The sequence below is a fragment of the Stigmatopora nigra genome, chromosome 10 (genome assembly GCF_051989575.1).
Source record: "Stigmatopora nigra isolate UIUO_SnigA chromosome 10, RoL_Snig_1.1, whole genome shotgun sequence".
Taxonomy (NCBI): Eukaryota; Metazoa; Chordata; class Actinopteri; order Syngnathiformes; family Syngnathidae; genus Stigmatopora; species Stigmatopora nigra.
Window position 1 is genome coordinate 1103896 of NC_135517.1, and position 18431 is coordinate 1122326.

Below are 18431 nucleotides of genomic sequence, written 5' to 3' on the forward strand. Positions count from 1 at the left end.
GAAATGTGTTGTTGACATTTTTGGTTTTTATTGGTCAATGTTATGGTTTTACTTTGATAAGAATTGATTGTGTAGTTCCATTCATTACCTTTGCAGTTTTTGTGCTCCTCTACAAGTAAATGCCACACTAGGGCGCTAAGGTTTTTGCTATTAGGAAAGTAGTAACATACCGGGCCGATTGCACCCCTTATTAATAATTGCACAACGTATTTGGACAACGTCGGCGGGCCGGATGTGGCTCGCGGGCCGTAGTTTGCCCATGTCTGGTTTAATATCTAAGAGAAGTACTAAGTACTGTTTAATATTTGAGTGCTGTTTAATATTTGAGTACTGTTTAATATCTTAAGTACTGTCTAATATCTAAGTACTGTTTCATATCTAAGTACTGTTTAATATCTAAGTACTGTCTAATATCTAAGTACTGTGTAATATCCAAGTACTGTCTAATATTCAAGTAGTTTAATATCGAAGTACTGTTTAATATTTTAGTCCTGTTTAATATTTGAGTACTGTTTAATATCTAAGTACTGTTAAATATCTAAGTACTGTCTAATATGTAAGTACTGTCTAATATCTAAGTACTGTCTAATATCTAAGTACTGTCTAATATCCAAGTACTGTCTAATATCCAAGTACTGTCCAATATCCAAGTAGTTTAATATCGAAGTAGTGTTTAATATCTAAGTACTGTCTAATATCCAAGTACTGTCTAATATTTAAGTACTGTCTAATATCCAAGTACTGTCCAATATCCAAGTAGTTTAATATCAAAATACTGTTTAATATCTAAGTACTGTTTAATATCTTAAGTACTGTCTAATATCTAAGTACTGTTTAATATCTAAGTACTGTTTAATATCTAAGTACTGTCTAATATCCAAGTACTGTCTAATATCCAAGTACTGTCTAGTATCCAAGTACTGTTTAATATCTTAAGTACTGTCTAATATCTAAGTACTGTCTAATATCCAAGTACTGTCTAATATCCAAGTACTGTTTAGTATCTAAGTACTGTTTAGTATCTAAGTACTGTTTAGTATCTAAGTACTGTTTAGTATCTAAGTACTGTCTAATATCTAAGTACTGTCTGATATCTAAGTACTGTTTAACTGTTTAACATCTAAGTTCATTTGACCGGCGACCAAACGTCCAGTCACAGTCTAAAACCGCCCCGCATGGCGCCGTTCCCTTCACCCACCCGCGTTTTAGCCCAAACCCGAAACGCTATCTCCCCGTTTGCCTTGAAAACGATCATTTTTTGCCATTCAAACATTATGCAAATGTATTTTTTTTTCCTTTTTTATAGCTGCGCCTGGGCACATCAGGGCCCAACGGTGACCCCATCTAATCTGGGAATATTAGAAGCTCCCCTGGCCACATTGTTTTAGCGTCCCCCGAATTCAAGGCGGCTGTCCGCGGCGGGCAGACAAGGGAATTAGCCGGCCCCGGCGTCCCCTTATCTGTCCGCCTCCACACTCCAGCCGCCTGGTTCCCATTCTCCTCCAGTAATGAGTATCCACCCAATTTAGTCCCCTTTTCTCTCTAAGGGGGAATAAATCCGGCGCCGTTGTTCTGATAAAGGGAGCCGCGAGGTCCCTTTCCTCTTGCCCGCTGACCTTAATTGACAGGAAATTGTATTTGTCTGGCTCCTTGTGTGACGGAACAGGTGCTTGAATTCTCCACGCGCCACGCTGTGACCTTTTGTCTGGACTTAATTTTCATTTTTTTAAATTTCATTTTCTTTTTAAATCTCTCCCCCAGCTGCTCCAAAGGGACCCAAGCTCTTCATGACCCCTACCCGGGCCATCGTTGGGGATACGGTGCGCATTACTGTGCATGGATTTCAGGTAGGACTTTTTGGATTGTGTTAAGTCTTTTTTAAAAGAAAATTGCATTTGTACTGTTTGTATTATTAATTTTTCATTATGTTACTGTATTTTCACGCATATAAGCCATATTTGTCGCTTTAAAAAATGGACTGAATCCAAGGTAAGGCTTATATGCGCATAAATTAGACTTTATATGCAGAAAACGCCATAACAAAAGATAATACGGCTAATATGGTCATTTATTTCAAAATACAGAAAAAAACTGATAAAATGCTAAAATTAATTAATTTTGAGGTCTATGAATGAAATTCAAGAAAAAAATTAACCGTATCTTGCATAAAACGTGGAAAAAACTGATTTACTTGTGCCTGCCATTTTCCCCAGACCGCTACTAATACACTTCCTGGTTGTACTGGTCACATGACCTCCTTTTTAAATTTGTCTAGATTCACCAAATAGGAAGGTGCAATCCAGAAATTGATTTAAACCATCTCAGAAATCTAATAATAATATTTTTTCTTAAGATTTTCCCTTCAAAGTAACACATTTGTACTCTCTATTAAAACCATGAATATGGACGTAAAAATTGTAAATCGGGGGCAGCTTATATGAGGGAAATTGTCAAATTCAGCCATTTTAAGGGGCGGCTTATACGCGAGAAATTGTCAAATTCAACTCTTTTAAGGGGCGGCTTATATGTGAGAAATTGTCAAATTCATACATTTTAAGGGGCGGCTTATACACGAGAAATTGTCAAATTCAACCGTTTTAAGGGGCGACTTATATGCGAGAAATTGTCAAATTCAACCACTAAGGGTGTGGCTTATATGCAAGTAAATACGGTAGCAAATTCGGCACAAATTTGTGAACCAGGGTGCGGCTTATACGCGAGAAATTGTCAAATTCAACTATTTTAAGACCATTTTAAGGCTATGGCTTATACACAGAGGCGGCTAATCTACCAGAAAATATGCTACTTCAAATGTATTGTACGCCCTCTAGCAATAAACTCCTAGAAAAATGATTGGACGCCACCTGATTGAATGTTTGTCACGTTTAATGGCTATAAAATAATCCGCTAGTGCTTTTCTAACAATAGCTGACACCCCCAAAAAATAAATCTGAGTCATTTCTATTGAGTGCAGACTATAAAACAAGTTATTAAGAAATCTTGCTAATCTTAAAGCTGTATTAAATGGCAAAAATTCCGCCCCTATCGCTATGAGAAATGACTGGACGTCTCCGTTTGGATGATTTTGCCCTCCACGCGGGGAAGATGAAGCGATAACCACGAGCGTGGTGTTGTTTCAGCCATTTTATTATGGACGACGACTCGGCGCTAATCTTTTTTTTTTCGTTCGTTCGTTGCCTTATGTATGAGATTGGAGGCGCCGGCGCCGCTTTGAGCTCGGCGCATTTTCATTCCGAGACATTATTCGCCCAGTTGAGGTCGTTTGCAAGTGTCACGCGTTTGCTTGCTATCCCTCAACAAATCTTCTAGTTTTGAGAGGTTACTTCCATCGGGGAAAGGGATTTGTTTTCCTCTTGTTTTTCAAAGTAATAGCCCAGTCATTCTTTGAATTGACAATGCAATTCTCAGGGATGAGCAAGAGTCAATTTCATTTCGTTTTTTAATCCAAAAAAAAATGTTTCTCAATTGAAAATCTATAAAAAAAAGACAAATTAAAATGGAGAATATTAAAAATGCATTAATTTTTCAATGCGGGGGCCTAGTGGTTGAGTGGTTAGCACGTCAGCCTCACGGTGGGGGACTTGGGTTCAAATCCAGGTGGAGTTTGCATGTTTTCTTTTGTGGGTTTTCTCCAGGTACTCCGCTTTCCTCCCACATTCCAAAAAACATGCATGCTAGGCTAATTTAGCACTCTAAATTGCCCCTTGCTACAAGGGATTGGATGTTTGTCTCCTTCTGGCCTGCGATTGGTCGGCCACCAATTCTGGGTCAGCTGGGATAGGCTCCAGCACCCCCCCACAACCCTAGTGAGGTTAAAGCGGCTCAGAAAATGATATGTGGGAGATTTTTCAAAGCATATAAATACTGCAAAAAATACTTTTTGGAGTTTAAAACAATTTAACATTTTCCCCTTTTTGATTAAAAATATTTTTTTTAAAATATAAAAGAATAATTCCCATTAAAAAGCTGTAAAAATAAGTATTAGATCAACCGTAATATTAAGATTTATCCATAAACAATTCATTAATCCATTAAATGTAACAGCCAAGTTAGCAGACCTACCAGCCCTAAAAAATATAATTTTATTTTTAACACGAAATAAAAAATATTGTTAGAGTTATATATAATAATTTTAAACTTGAGGTTGTAAATTGGCCTGATTTTGTTTTCTTTTTATTTAGCTTTTAACGCTCTAAAAAAATTGCAGATTATTTTTCAGATCTGGCAACCCCGGACCCACCCACTTTATAACATACGAACAAGCGTGTATTCCAAAGCTCCTTGGCACTTGCCTGTCTTTGTTTTATCCTGTAGCACGGCGAAAGGCGACAAAAATCCGCCCGGCGCTTTTTATTTTTAGAAATGGACTTGTTTACTGGAGGGTTAAGAACTGCGAGGGGAATAACTCTTGTAAACTCAAGTGTTGATTATTAATGCATGCTGTGAACTTGCGCTTGAATCGGTTGGTGGAGGAGGAGGGGGGAGGGAGGGGCTGAGTTAGCTTGGATAATTCATCATCATCTTCATCACATCTCTCTCTTATTCTTTTTCATAGAATGAGGTATTCCCCGAGCCCCTCTTAACCTGGACCCGAGTGGGAGGGCGGCTCCTGGACGGCAGCGCCGAGCGAGAGGGTCGGGAATTGATCCTGGAGCGAGTCCCGGCCGAACTCAACGGCTCCATGTACCGCTGCACGGCTCAGAATCCTTTGGGCTCTACGGACACGCACACCCGCCTCATAGTCTTTGGTACGTTAAACCGGGGGACGGTTTTTGTTACGGGCAATGTGGGTGTCAAAGTGGCGGTTGGGGGGCCAAATCTGGACCGTCGCATCATTTTTTGTGGCCCGGGAAAGTCAATCATGAATGCCGACTTTATGTTTTAGGATCAAATTCAAATGAAGAGTATAGATGTATATTAAATTTCCTGATTTTCCCCCTTTTAAATCAATAATTGTAATATTGTAATCATTTTTTTCAGTTTTTAGTTCAAAAATCATTTTGTAAAACCTAAAAATATATTAAAAAAATCTAATATCAACATTATTTTAGATCTATAAAGAAAATTAAATATCCAGGGCTTTTAATCCATTTAAAATTTAAAAAAATCTAAATTTTATATCTAAAATGGTCCGGGCCACATGACATATTATTATTATTTTTGCCATTTGTGTTTATTAGACTATTATCTCTCATTTACATGCCTTTTATTGTCATTATACATGTATAATGCAATTTAAAGCTTCACCAAGTGCATAAATAACAACAATAAATATATCATCAATAAATAATAATGAATCATAAATAAATGATGAATAAATAAGTACTCACATAATAAGTAGTCAGGATGCATAGTCTTTTCTGTTACAAAGTTGGCAGAGGGGCCATAGGCTTCCCCTAGCGTCCATAATGTGTCACTGCAGCCAATCTAAAATGAATAAAAAAAAATATTTTTTTAATTTTGAACAATGTAGTTAATATTTACGTATAACTAAACGTCAAAAGGTCATGTTTTAAGTTCAATACATTCATCGAGAACACAATTTAATACTAAAAAGATGATATTCTCTAAGCTAGTATTTAGCTGTGCATTTGATGAACATCAATAATATAAAATTGGCAATGAAGTACCGAAAAAATAATTAAATTATATTGTTCCCCAGAATGTATATTCGCAGGCACTATATCTACAGTAGCCGTGAAATATACCTTTGAGATTTCCGCGACCAGTTTTGACCATGAATCATTAATGCGGCTGGGAGAGTGCGATTAATAAAAGATTTTGTCCCTAATTGGCTCAACAACACTTTCTTTTTAAGACTGCACTTAGAGAGATGACTATTCTCTTAACGAGGGATTTAGTCCATCAATGACGAGAATTGTAGCGGCGCCATAATGGAGTGCACCACGACTAGGGGCGACACTACAGAGTATAAGCGACAAAAATGAAGTTATTCCGAAGAAGTCCGGGTAGGACTTTTTCGGGGGGAGGGATTTCAATGGGAAATGCCAAAAACCAACAGGGAAGTCAACTAGAAATCTCCAAAACCAACAGAAAGTCACTTGGAAATGCCCCAAACCAACAGGGAGTCGCCTGGAAATGCCCCAAACCAACTGCAAGTAACTTGGAAATGCCCAAAACAAGCAGGAGGCCACCTGGAAATGCCCAAAACCAACTGTAAGTAACTTGGAAATGCCCAAAACCAACAGGGAGTCACCTGGAAATGCACAAAAACAAGCAAGAGGCCACCTGGAAATGCCCAAAACCAACTGCAAGTAACTTGGAAATGCCCAAAACCAACAGGGAGTCACCTGGAAATGCCCCAAACCAACAGGGAGTCGCCTGGAAATGCCCCAAACCAACAGGGAGTCACCTGGAAATGCCCAAAACAAGCAGGAGGCCACCTGGAAATACCCAAAACCAACAGGGAGTCACCTGGAAATGCCCAAAACCAACAGAAAGTCACTTGGAAATGCCCCAAACCAACAGGGAGTCGCCTGGAAATGCCCAAAACAAGCAGGAGGCCACCTGGAAATGCCCAAAACCAACTGCAAGTAACTTGGAAATGCCCAAAACCAACAGGGAGTCACCTGGAAATGCCCCAAACCAACAGGGAGTCGCCTGGAAATGCCCAAAACCAACATGGAGTCGCCTGGAAATGCCCAAAACAAGCAGGAGGCCACCTGGAAATGCCCAAAACCAACTGCAAGTAACTTGGAAATGCCCAAAACCAACAGGGAGTCACCTGGAAATGCCCAAAACCAACAACAGACCACCTGGAAATCTCCAAAACCAACAGGGAGTCACCTGGAAATGCACAAAACAGGCAGCAGGCCACCTGGAATTGCCCAAAAACAACTGCAAGTAACTTGGAAAGGCCCAAAACCAACAGCAAACCACCTGGAAATCTCCAAAACCAACAGGGAGTCACCTGGAAATGCACAAAACAGGCAGCAGGCCACCTGGAAATGCCCCAAAACAATAGCACAATACCTGGAAATGCCAAAAACCAACTGCAAGTCCCCTGAAAAAGCCCCTAAAATCAACAGGTTACCTGTAAATGCTCAAAACCAATAGCAAAATCACCTGGAAATGCCCAAACCAACAGAAAATGCCCCAAATCCAAAAACATCACCTGAAAAGCCCCCAAACCCAACAACACATGACCTGGAAATGCCTACAAATCAACAGAAAGGGACAAACGGACATCCCGGTTCAACATCAGCTGTCATTACAATGGAATTTGTGGCCAGAAGAGCAAGAAGACATCAAGTGGGAAAGAGTTTGGCAAGCGAGAGTGAAGAGCGATGCTGCCTACTTAACACTGGCTGCCCCCTAAAGGCGGCATCGGCCCCATCTGTCCTCCCCCCCGCCTTCCTAGATGGCTCGCACTCTCGCTTCGGGTTAGTAAATGGTGATTGACTGACCTTGGCGGCTTCCCAACGGCCTTGAGACGGGACGGGACTGACTGACTCTCTAATCTGGCAACATTTCCAATCCACTCCACACATTCCGGAATAACTCTTACAAAGTAACACCGCGCTAGATGAGTGCTAATGCTAATTTTTTTTAAAATACAGTGCCACCTTGAGATACGAGCTTAGTTCTCTCCGGGACTGAGCTCATATGTCGATTTACTTGTAATTCAAACAAATATTTTCCATAGGAATCAACTAAAAATCAATTAATTTTTGCACGGTACAAGGAAAGCCATTCATTAAATTATGGTTGCACATTTCCCTTTTTAAAAAGGTCAAATTATTAATAAATGGAGTCATCAAACATATTAGCATGTCGCTATAAGATATGCTTGGGGGATCAGAAACGTATTTTCAACCCGCTGCAGTGGTTGCACATTTTACTTTTAAAAAGGTCAAATTATTAACAAATCCAATAGTAAAAACATATTAGCATCTATAGCTATAAGTTACCATCATGCGGTTGTGGTATTTTTTAATCAGGCACTTTTAAACAGTGAGCATTTTATTTCGCTATGGTTGCACTTTTCCCTTTAAAAAAAAGGTCAAATTAACACCAAATTCATTAAAAAAAAACATTAGCATGTAGCTACAAATCAAAACAATTATTTGGATAGTCAGATACGTTAGCTATGCATTTTTATCTGGCACTTTTAAATGGATTCCATTTAAATTTTGATATGGTTGCACTTTTCCCTTTAACAAAAAGGTCAAAATATCACCAAATTCACTTAAAAAAATATTAGCATGTAGCTACAACAAGTACTTGGATAGTGATATACGTTAACTATGCATTTTTTAACTGGTACATTTAAAAGGAGACCATTTTATTTTGCCATGGTTGCACATTTCCCTTTTACAAAAGGTAAAATTATCACCAAATTAGCTAAAACAAATATTAGCATGTAGCTACAACAAGTACTTGGATAGTCTGATACGATAAGTACGCATTTTTATCTGGTACTGTTAAATGGAGATCCTATTTTATTCTGCTATGGTTCTATCGGAAATGTTTCCAGTTATTCCCCTTTTTAAATCAATATTTGCATTTTTTAAAATTATAAATTGTATTTGTTATTCTTTTTGTATGGGTTTTTAATTCCAAAATCAATTTAACATCTATAACAAACTGAACATTTAGCATTTTTAATCTGATTTTAATTTAAATACCTAAATATTACATCTAAAATGTCCCCTCTTTCCCCTTAAATTTTTCACTATAAACAAACAAAAAATGCAATATTTACTCTAAATAAAAAAACAAAAGGTAAAAACGTATAAATGTAATATTTACCCTCATTGCTGATTTAAAAATGATTATATTTGCTATTAAAAAAAAGCTGTCAATTCATAAATCGTTTAATTTTGTAAGAAAAAAAAAACATAACGGCCCCCCGGGTGAGAACCGAAATTATGACAAAAAGTGACTTTGACACCCCAAATCTAAACAATAACTCCAAATATTGGGTCTTGAATTGCGTCTCAGAGGAGCGGCTCCGTTCCCCCCGCGGCCCCTTCCAGACGACACGTCACTTCAGATGTGCGCTAACCCAAAAATAGCTTGGGAGGCGCTGTTTTTTTACCCAGGGGCCACTCTTTCTCCCGACATTACCGTCATTCGGGGGGCGCCGTTTATTCGCGTTAAAAGTCATTTACGCTCCAATTTTGACGTTTGTTTTGTTGTCATTTATTCCCTAATTTAATGACCTATGTGTACTATTTCTCTTAAAAAAAACTATTTTTTGTCTTTTCCAGAAAATCCAAGCATGATGAAAAACACACAGAGCCAGAACAGTAAGTTTTTTTGTCATATTTCTAAATTTTTGGATCATAAAAGAATATGAAATTCATACAGAAATGAATAATATTGTCGAGAATGCAATTTTTTTTTTATATCTTTACGAGCGACATTTCTATTTTCGTTGAGAAATGCTTTTGACGATTTTTTTTTTTGGATGGGATGGCAGTTGTGCTTGATCAGCACAGATTATTTTAGGGATTAATCTAGGATAAACATCCGGGATTTGGTTTTATGTTTATGATGAGTTGCAAATTAATTTGACGAGAGACGGTCAAAATGTTGGCAGGTATGTAAAAATTTTAAATTGTTTTAAAAAGATGGTGGAAGGGAAGGTCTGATAGCCACTTGGCCAATAGGGGGCAGCAGATGAAATCTGTTTACAGTAATCCCTCGAATATCACGTTTTTACTTACCGCGAATTCACTATTTGGTGATTTTTAAAAATTATTTTAATCTATTTATTCATTATTTTAAACTTTATTTATTATTTGAATCTATTTATTTATTATTTTAATCTATTCATTTATTATTTTAAACTATTTATTATTTTAATCTATTTATTTATTATTTTAATCAATTTAATTATTATTTTAAACTATTTATTTATTATTTTAATCTATTTAATTATTATTAACATGTATTTATTATTTAACTTTATTTATTTAGCATTTAAATTTATTTATTTGTTATTTAAATTTATTTATTCATTATTTAAATGTATTTATTATATAAATATATGTATTATTTAAGTTTATTTGTTACTCCATTTTCCCCCCACATTCCAAAAACATTAGCATGCTCGGCTAATTTAGCACTCTAAATTTTCCCTAGCAACAGGTGACTAGATGTCTGTCTCCTTGTACTGTGATTGGCTGACCATCAATTCCCCTGCCTCTGGCCCCAAATACTTGGGATAGGCTCCAGCACCCCCACACTGAAACTTACTACTAGGACTAAGCACTGAAGAATTGAAGAAAAAATGTTTAGTTCATAAAAATGTGCAAATCCACCCGTTTTTTCACCCTCTTAATCCACTTTTTTGCGTCGGCTATGTGTGTCAACATTGAACCAAAACAAGAAGATGATTTTCTCTGAGAATATTCCAAAAGCATCCTCGGCGGTACATACGCACGCAGTCGACTGGCGTTCTCGTCCGGCCATCTGTCGGATTTCACGCTTTTGGCTCGGAAGGCGCCGAGATTCCTGACACTTGTGGGAGTGGTCTTTGTCTTTGCCAACATGCCTACCAGAAGATGCGTCTCGTCAGACCCATAATAACAACAATTCCTTTTCGGGAGTTTAGTCTACTTGCTCGCGCAAATTTGTTCAAAAAGTTTTTATTAGTATTTACCGTATTTTCATGACTATAAGACGCACTTAAAAGTCTTCAATTTTCTCCAAAATAGACAGTGCGCCTTATAATCCAGTGCGCCTTATATATGGGAAAAAACGAAAAACCATCACTGTCGGATAGTAAAAAAACAAACAATACTGTTAAATATGCGGAAGCCATCTTAGTTTACAAAATCTTCCATCATATAGCTCCTCCCCCACTGCAAGATTTTATACAAAAAAAATCCAAAACATCCACAATGGCTGGCTCTAGAGGTGACTGTAAAGTAGTGAGTGATTCATACCTGGAAGTCAATAGCAATTACCCTATTTTCCTACTATAAGGCGCACTTAAAAGTCTTCAATTTCCTCCAAAATAGACAGTGCGCCTTATAATCCAGTGCGCCTTATATATGGAAAAAAACAGAAAAACAAAAACAAAAAACCACCACTGTCAGATATTAAAAAAACACAAACGCCTGAACTGAAACAATACTGTTAAATATGTGGATGCCATCTTAGTTTACAAAATCTTCCATCATATAGCTCCTCCCCCACTGCAAGATTTTATATTAAAAAAAATCCCAAACATCAACAATGGCTGGCTCTAGAGGTGACTGTAAAGTAGTGAGTAAGTGCTTCATACCTGGAAGTCAATAGCAATTACCGTATCTTCATGACTATAAGGCGCACTTAAAAGTCTTAAATTTTCTCTAAAATAGACAGTGCGCCTTATAACACAGTCCGCCTTATATATGGAATAAATGTCATTCATTGAGGGTGCGCCTTATAATGCGGTGCGCCTTATAGTCGTGAAAATACGGTAATTAACCCGTTTGGTAACTGGCCTGGTATTTTTGTGTTATCTACAGGCGGAGTCTCGCCCCTGTACGCCGTGGGCGGAGTCACGTGGATGGCCCTGGTCCTCACAGTGACGGTGGAACTGACGTGAAAACTCGTACGCACGCACGCACCCACATAATTGCCCTCCCCACACACCAGATACGCAAACATTTCAATACAACTACAACAAAAAAATCGGGGTCCTTTCCACTACTATGTCACGAGTGTTTGAGACCACGGTGCTGCCACCTGGTGGTGCTCCTCCCATTTTTTTCTAACGAAAATAACCGCATTGGAAAGACGAATAACTCCCGTAAATCCTCTCCAAGTGATATTTTTTTGTTTTTTTGTCTGCCTGTTGATCAATAAAGTTAGTTCAAATTGGAAAGAATTTGATTTTTTATTTCTATTTTTTTTCAAAATGTTTCTAATTTTACGGGGGGCGGAGTCGTAGAGTTGGGGGCGGAGCAATGAATATGTTAACAGAGTGATCTGTATACTATTTTGAGGGATTTTTTTTCCTCTTTTTGATGGCTTAGAATGTAAAAAAAATTAAATAAATGAAGTTGGAAGGTTGCAGAAAAAATTCTTGTGTATTTTGTGTACATCAATGTAAATAATAAAATTAATAAAAATAGGTTTTATGGGGTTTTGGGGGATTTGGTTGTATTTTATCCAAAAGAACTAAAAAATTGGGTGAAAATTAAATTAAAAAAAAATATTTTTTTGCTGTAACCATTTTAGTTTTTTTAAATTTTTATTTTAATATGCAGCATAAACTAATATGACGGGAAATATGTCTGATGTTTTCAGGATGGTGATGCATGTAAATCCAATATTTTTTACCATTATTTTTAATTTTTTGTTTCCTCGTGTCATGCTATTTTTGAGTGACTTACATTGTGTGTGTATATCGCCGTCAATCTCTCTCGCGGTCGTTGGCCTGGGATTGGTCGCAGTCACGCTGGCTGGCTCCTCCCACCACGCCGGGCTTGATAAAACAGGGTTGTTTTCATCTGTTTCATTTCATCTGTATTAAAAATGGAGAGATGATCAAACATTTGCCGTGGCAGATTTTTGGGTGACTTTCCCTTTAAGAGATGTTACAAATTACTATTGTTGTCTTGAGATAGGAATAAAATAATATAACAAAACCATATACAAGGAAAAATTTGATATCAGTCACCATCAATTCATATTGTTTTTTTTTTAACTATATCTTCGACATTTTGATTAACAAACATAATAATACATAAAAATAATAATTTGTCACATTCAGCTACAAATCTGTTGTGAATTTTCATGTCAATTTGTTTAAATTTGTAATATTTATCAAGTTATAATACACATATTAATGCATTTGTTAACGCTCCATAGCGCTTAACTCACGGGGGGTGCTGGAGCCGATCTCAGCTAACTGGCAAAACCCTTAATTGGTGGGCAGCCAATCAGAGAAAAATGCTTCTTCTAACTAAATCTTATTTTTTAGGTTTCCTGGATTTTTTTCTCGCTAAAATGCCATTTTTTAAAGGTCGATAATTAAAAATTCCAAAATTAAAGCTAACTAGAATTTTCAAAATAAGGTATTTAAACATTGTTTGTATCTAAATGTGACAAAAAAAATGTTATTTTCAACATTAGGTAACTTTACAAAACCCATAATGCTACATAAATATTTGTTTAAAATGAAAAATTAATAAACACTAAGTTCTCCCTGGGCCTACATGGGTTTTCTCCAGGTACTCCCACATTCCTAAAACATTAGCATGCTAGGCTAACTGGATACAATTGTCCCTACCTTCAAGTGATTGGATGTTTGTCTTCTTGTGCCCTCCAATTGGCTGGCCATCATTCAGGGTGTCCAAGTCAGATAGGATAGTCTCCAGCACCCCCTGTGACTCTAGTTGAGGATAAAGCAGTTGAGAAAATGAGAGATGAGATGAGAAAATGGTAAACTAGAGCCGCAAACGTCAAGCCAAGTCACTAAATGGGCTTCCGACGGTGCGTCGAATGAATGTTAGCCTGTGAGTGTTTTCCCTGAGAAAAGCCAAGTGCCGCATATCTGTGGCCCCGGGGCTTATTTTGCAACCCTGTTTGATGTTGGCACCATAATCGTACACATTAAATTTATTCCTGCTCAACTACGGGCCAAAGTCCCCGGCGAGCCTTTTTGAAGGAAAGCTTGTAATGAGAAAGCCAATGCAGCTCGCTCGCGTCCAATTCAAATTCAAGTTCATTTAAAACGTCATCATCCCTTCTTGTTTTCTTTAAATCATAAATCATATCTAAAATTATGATATGTTCATCAGCTTATGTAGGTTTAGAAGGAAAAAACAACTCAGACTTTCATTTTGGGGTGCTACACTTGCTAAAAAATCCATTTTCTGAACTGGTAATCCTCACAAGGGTCGCAGGAGGAGGGTTGCATAATTCGTAACCTGAAAATTTCGTTCCTAGAGGTATCCGTAAGTAGAGGTAAGACTATTTAGTTATTTTGTAAGTAGAAGTATGCCTGTATTTAATTATTTTGTAAGTAGAAGTATGCCTGTATGTAATTATTTTGTAAGTAGAGGTATGACTGTATTAATTATTTTGTATGTAGAGGTATGACTGTATTTAGTTATTTGGTAGAGGTATGACTATTTATTTATTTCTTAAGTAGAGGTAGGACTGTATTTAGTTATTTTGTAAGTAGGGGTATGGCTATTTAGTTATTTTGTAAGTAGAAGTATGACCATTTAATTATTTTGTAAGTAGAAGTATGCCTGTATTTAATTATTTTGTAAGTAGAGGTATGACTGTATTTAGTTATTTTGTAAGTAGAGGTATGACTGTATTTAGTTATTTGGTAGAGGTATGACTATTTATTTCTTAAGTAGAGGTAGGACTGTAATTAGTTATTTTGTAAGTAGGGGTATGGCTATTTAGTTATTTTGTAAGTAGAAGTATGACTGTATTTAATTATTTTGTAAGTAGAGGTATGGTTATATTTAGTTATTTTGTAAGTATAATATGACTGTATTTACTTATTTCATAAGTAGAGGTATGATTATATGTAGTTATTTTGTAAGTAAAGGTATGAGTGTTTTTAGTTATTTCTTAAGTAGAGGTCTGACTATTTAGTTATTTCGTAAGTAGAGGTATGACTGTATTTAAATATTTTCTAAGTTTAGGTATGACTGTACTTAGTTATTTGATATGGGAAAATTGATTTGAGATACAAATGACAAACAAGCTGGAATGCATAAAACTCTTATCTCAAGGTATTGCTGTATTTAGCACGGGCCTCCGACAGAAGCATTTGAACTGAAGTTTCCCCACTTGACAGTCTGACACGAGAGCGTTCCATTGGCGGCGTTGTACATCCGGCTTATGGAAATGAACGAGGCTGTCACTTTTCTCTGAGGAAGCTTTCTCCATCCGCCGCAGGATTGTTGTTCCACTCCTACTTTGCGCGACAGGTTCTGCGATCCGTGACGCGACTGTGCAAACATATCCAGGTCCTGCTCGCTTCCTATTCGCTAAATCTATTGTCTTTTCCCACCCGTTATTTAAACCTCGCTTCTGAAGCTCAAGATGAGTCATAAGCTAATAAAACTTTATACTTTTGGAGTACTTTTGTCTACACTAACTAAAATGCTGTGTTTTTTTTAAATACTTTAACGGGGAAATAGTAAAGTAGCAAGAGAACAGTTTAACTAAATATTGATCTTAGCCTTTGTGTAATTTGCATTGGATTCACCACAGGTGTTGCATGACCGAAACTCCGCCCACAAAAGGATGCAAATGTACCACGGCCGGTTTTATTTGACACCCGGAGGCGGAGAGCGGCTTTTGCAAAACCAAGACCGGGCGACATGCAGCTGTCCGTCAAGACGTGTTGACAAAAGGATCAGGCGAGCGGTCATTGCTTACCGTGGTCGTTTTCTGCATCCGCCGTCATGGCCGTCCCGGAGCTTTTTGGAGTGGAGTTGGACATGCGTCTACTGCTCAAAATCGGTCTTTCCGCCATGACTGTGCTTCTGGTTTCTCTGGTTTACAGGGTCTATGGTTCCAGGAGCAACGAGAAAGATCCAGTCCAACAAAGTCCACAGACCTGTAAAAGATGCAAGACCAACGTCAACAGAAGAACCAAGGAGAACCATCGTAGAACTTCAGACGCCGACGGAAAACCAGAAAAACAAAGCACGATAGAAGCTAATTCATCCAGGGAACCAGTTCTTTCTGGTCCAACAAAGACCGGGAGACCCAGTCGCTTTCTAAAGAAGGTAGAGGGCGGTACGGGTGTTGGTAGGGAACTCAGGCAAGAGTTGGAGCAACACGGTTGCTACTCTAGCTTCATCTCCAAGGCGGAGATTACGGTAGAGGACGCCCAGTTAATGGCGGATACTCCAGGAAACCAAGTTGTCCATGGCAAGATCTACGAATACTACGTGGAAAGTTCTTCTCACTGTACTAAGGATTCAAACGCTGTTGGGGGTCAGGGTAAAAGTCCTCTTGGGGCAGGATCAGTGGAGATCCAAAGTTACGGTCTGGAGGAATCGCCCTGCCAGGTGGATCCAGTTTTGACCCCTCTACGCAAGGACAGCTATCTGGCCGCCACGGAGCAGTCGGCGTTCCCGAGTCTAGTTCTTCCATCTGATGCCGGTTCTCCTGAAAACGATAACCGGCAGAACCGCGGGGAGTGTTCCGACCTAGAGGCGGTTCTATTGAACCAATCAGTACCCCCATCGGATTTGGAGAGACTAAAAACTCAAGTGGATCTGGGCAACTGCTTGGAGGTGCTGTTTTTAGCCAAAAAATACAACGAGACATCAATAGTCCAGGAGGCTATTGATGTCATGTCCAAAAACTACTTCCAGGTTCTCCTGGATCAAGATCTTTACGGGCGGTTAACCCGGTCCGAGCAGGAACTCATCCGTCAACAAAGAACCAGCGGGAGGAGCTTTGTGATGGTAGCGGACATGAACCCCCGGGACCGACCCGGGAACGCCCAAAGAATACCGAAGAAGAACCCGAATTCCTTGCACTACTACAACCGCCGCCAGGACACTTGGACTGAACTCTGCGCTATCCCACCAGAAGCCACCGGTCAAGCTAGCGCCCTGTGCACTATGGACAACTACTTGTTCGTGGCGGTCGGCATGGACACCGAAGCCGCCGCCCCTTCCAAGCGGGTGTTCTGCTACAACCCTTTGACGGACATTTGGAAGGAAATCAGTCCCATGAACGAAGCTAGACCTCGTTGCAAACTAGCCGCCTTGGACGGCTACGTGTACGCCATTGGCGGGGAGTGCCTGACGTCGGTAGAGCGCTACGACCCGGGTGGGGACATGTGGACATTCGTGGCGCCTCTACCCAGTGACACTTTCGCCGTGGCTCACCACGCCACCGTCTGCAACGGGGAGCTCTTTGTCTCAGGGGGCGGAGTCCGCTACATGCTACTACGCTACAACCCCAAGAACGACTCCTGGAAGGGGAGTCTTCTGGCGGCCGAGAAGGACAGGACGGTGGACATGGTGTCCGTGGGACCCTTTCTGTACCGTTTTGAAGTCAACCCCCTGTTGGGGGTTAGCGTGTATCGCTACCACACGGTGGCCAGACTGTGGTACGAGTGCGACACCAAACGTCTTCCCCGGTGTCCCGCCTTCAGGTGCGTGGCGATGGACGAGGACATCTACTGCGTGGGACGTCACTTCACCTTGAGGTTCCGGGCTGATGACATCTCCCCGGCGTTCGCCCGGGAACATTTGAGTATCGCTTCTAGCGCCAACGGCCTCCTTTTTCCTTTTGTCCTGTCACTCCCTGATAAGAAGCCCCTGCAGACCAGCGTGTAGCAGCATTTTTGAATGTATTATTATTTTTTGGGAATGATGATAACATCCTGCCCGCTAGCTGGAACCAAGCTCTGCATCAGCTTTATTCTTTTTTTGACTCGGGTCGTAGCTAACTTTTGACGTCCTCCCTGACCTTTCTGTTTACACGTTCTTCCGGGCCTGCGTGGGTTTTCTCTAGGTACTCCAGTTTCCTCCTACATTCCAAAAATCATGCATGCAAGGCTGATCGGACACTGGTATTATCTTATTTTACTTTAGCTTAACTTATTTTAGCTTATCTTATCTTAGCTTATTTTATCTTATCTTACCTTATCTTAGTTTAGCTTAAATCATTTTAGTTTATCTTAGTTTAGCTTGGCTTAGTTCATCGTATTTTATCTTATCTTGGTTTATCTTATTTTAGCTTAAATCATTTTATTTTATCTTAGTTTAGCTTGGCTTAGTTCATCGTATTTTATCTTATCTTGGTTTATCTTATTTTAGCTTAGTTTATCTTAGCTTAGTTTATCTTATTTTATCTTTATCTTATCTTTTCTTAGCTTATCTTACTTTATCTTATTTTGTTTTTTCTTATTTTAGCTTATTTTAGCTTAGCTTAGTTTATCTTATTTTACCTTAGCTTAGATTTTCTTATTTTAGCTTATCTTAGTTTAGTTTATCTTATTTTCGCTTAGCTCATCTTATTCTATCTTAGATTATTTTATTATATTTTAGCTTAGTCTATCTTAGTTTATTTTATTTTAGCTTATGTTGGTTTATCTTATCTTATTTTATCTTAGCTTAGGTGCTACCATCTGTCACGAAGGTAAGAACTCCATGCAGTACTGTACATAATGTCACATTATATTCCAGATTATAAACACTAGACATGTATTTGTTACTTTGTGTTATGTTACATAGGTGATAAATTATACATTGTTTTTTTTCTATTGAAATGATTTGAGATAAGGTATTACTGTATATCCTAAAAATGTTGATTGTGCATAAAGAAGCGATTGGACTAAAGTGTCTGGCATATTTTTCTCGCCAGCGTGCGACAACACAAACATGAGCTGACTTTATTTGGATTTTATGGCAATTACTGGCCCTTTATTAGCGATCGCTAACCATAAATGTAAA

At 38.6% G+C, this 18431-nt stretch overlaps 2 protein-coding genes and 1 long non-coding RNA gene across 4 annotated transcripts in view; 2 read left to right on the top strand and 1 right to left on the bottom strand.

The window, feature by feature from the left end:
* The window catches only part of LOC144203363 (immunoglobulin superfamily member 21-like), a 164918-nt gene extending 152383 nt beyond the window's left edge, over positions 1 to 12535 (top strand). For both annotated transcript variants that reach the window (XM_077726759.1, XM_077726758.1), the window contains 4 exons: positions 1762 to 1847; positions 4577 to 4769; positions 9255 to 9293; positions 11505 to 12535. In XM_077726759.1, coding sequence (XP_077582885.1) covers positions 1762 to 1847; positions 4577 to 4769; positions 9255 to 9293; positions 11505 to 11584 — 398 coding nt within the window. In that variant the 3' untranslated portion in view covers positions 11585 to 12535. The remainder of the gene's footprint in view (positions 1 to 1761; positions 1848 to 4576; positions 4770 to 9254; positions 9294 to 11504) is intronic.
* LOC144203364 (uncharacterized) lies at positions 5181 to 13430 on the bottom strand. The gene is made up of 3 exons (XR_013327672.1): positions 13274 to 13430; positions 12375 to 12505; positions 5181 to 5448 (listed from the first exon to the last, which is right to left on the bottom strand). It is a non-coding gene; the product is annotated as an uncharacterized LOC144203364 (long non-coding RNA).
* Positions 13431 to 15117: 1687 nt separating this feature from the next.
* On the top strand, positions 15118 to 18194 carry klhdc7a (kelch domain containing 7A). Its single transcript, XM_077725445.1, has one exon. It carries the CDS (start codon positions 15417 to 15419, stop codon positions 17310 to 17312), a length of 1896 nt encoding a protein of 631 aa, XP_077581571.1. The 5' UTR covers positions 15118 to 15416; the 3' UTR covers positions 17313 to 18194.
* Positions 18195 to 18431: the final 237 nt, after the last annotated feature.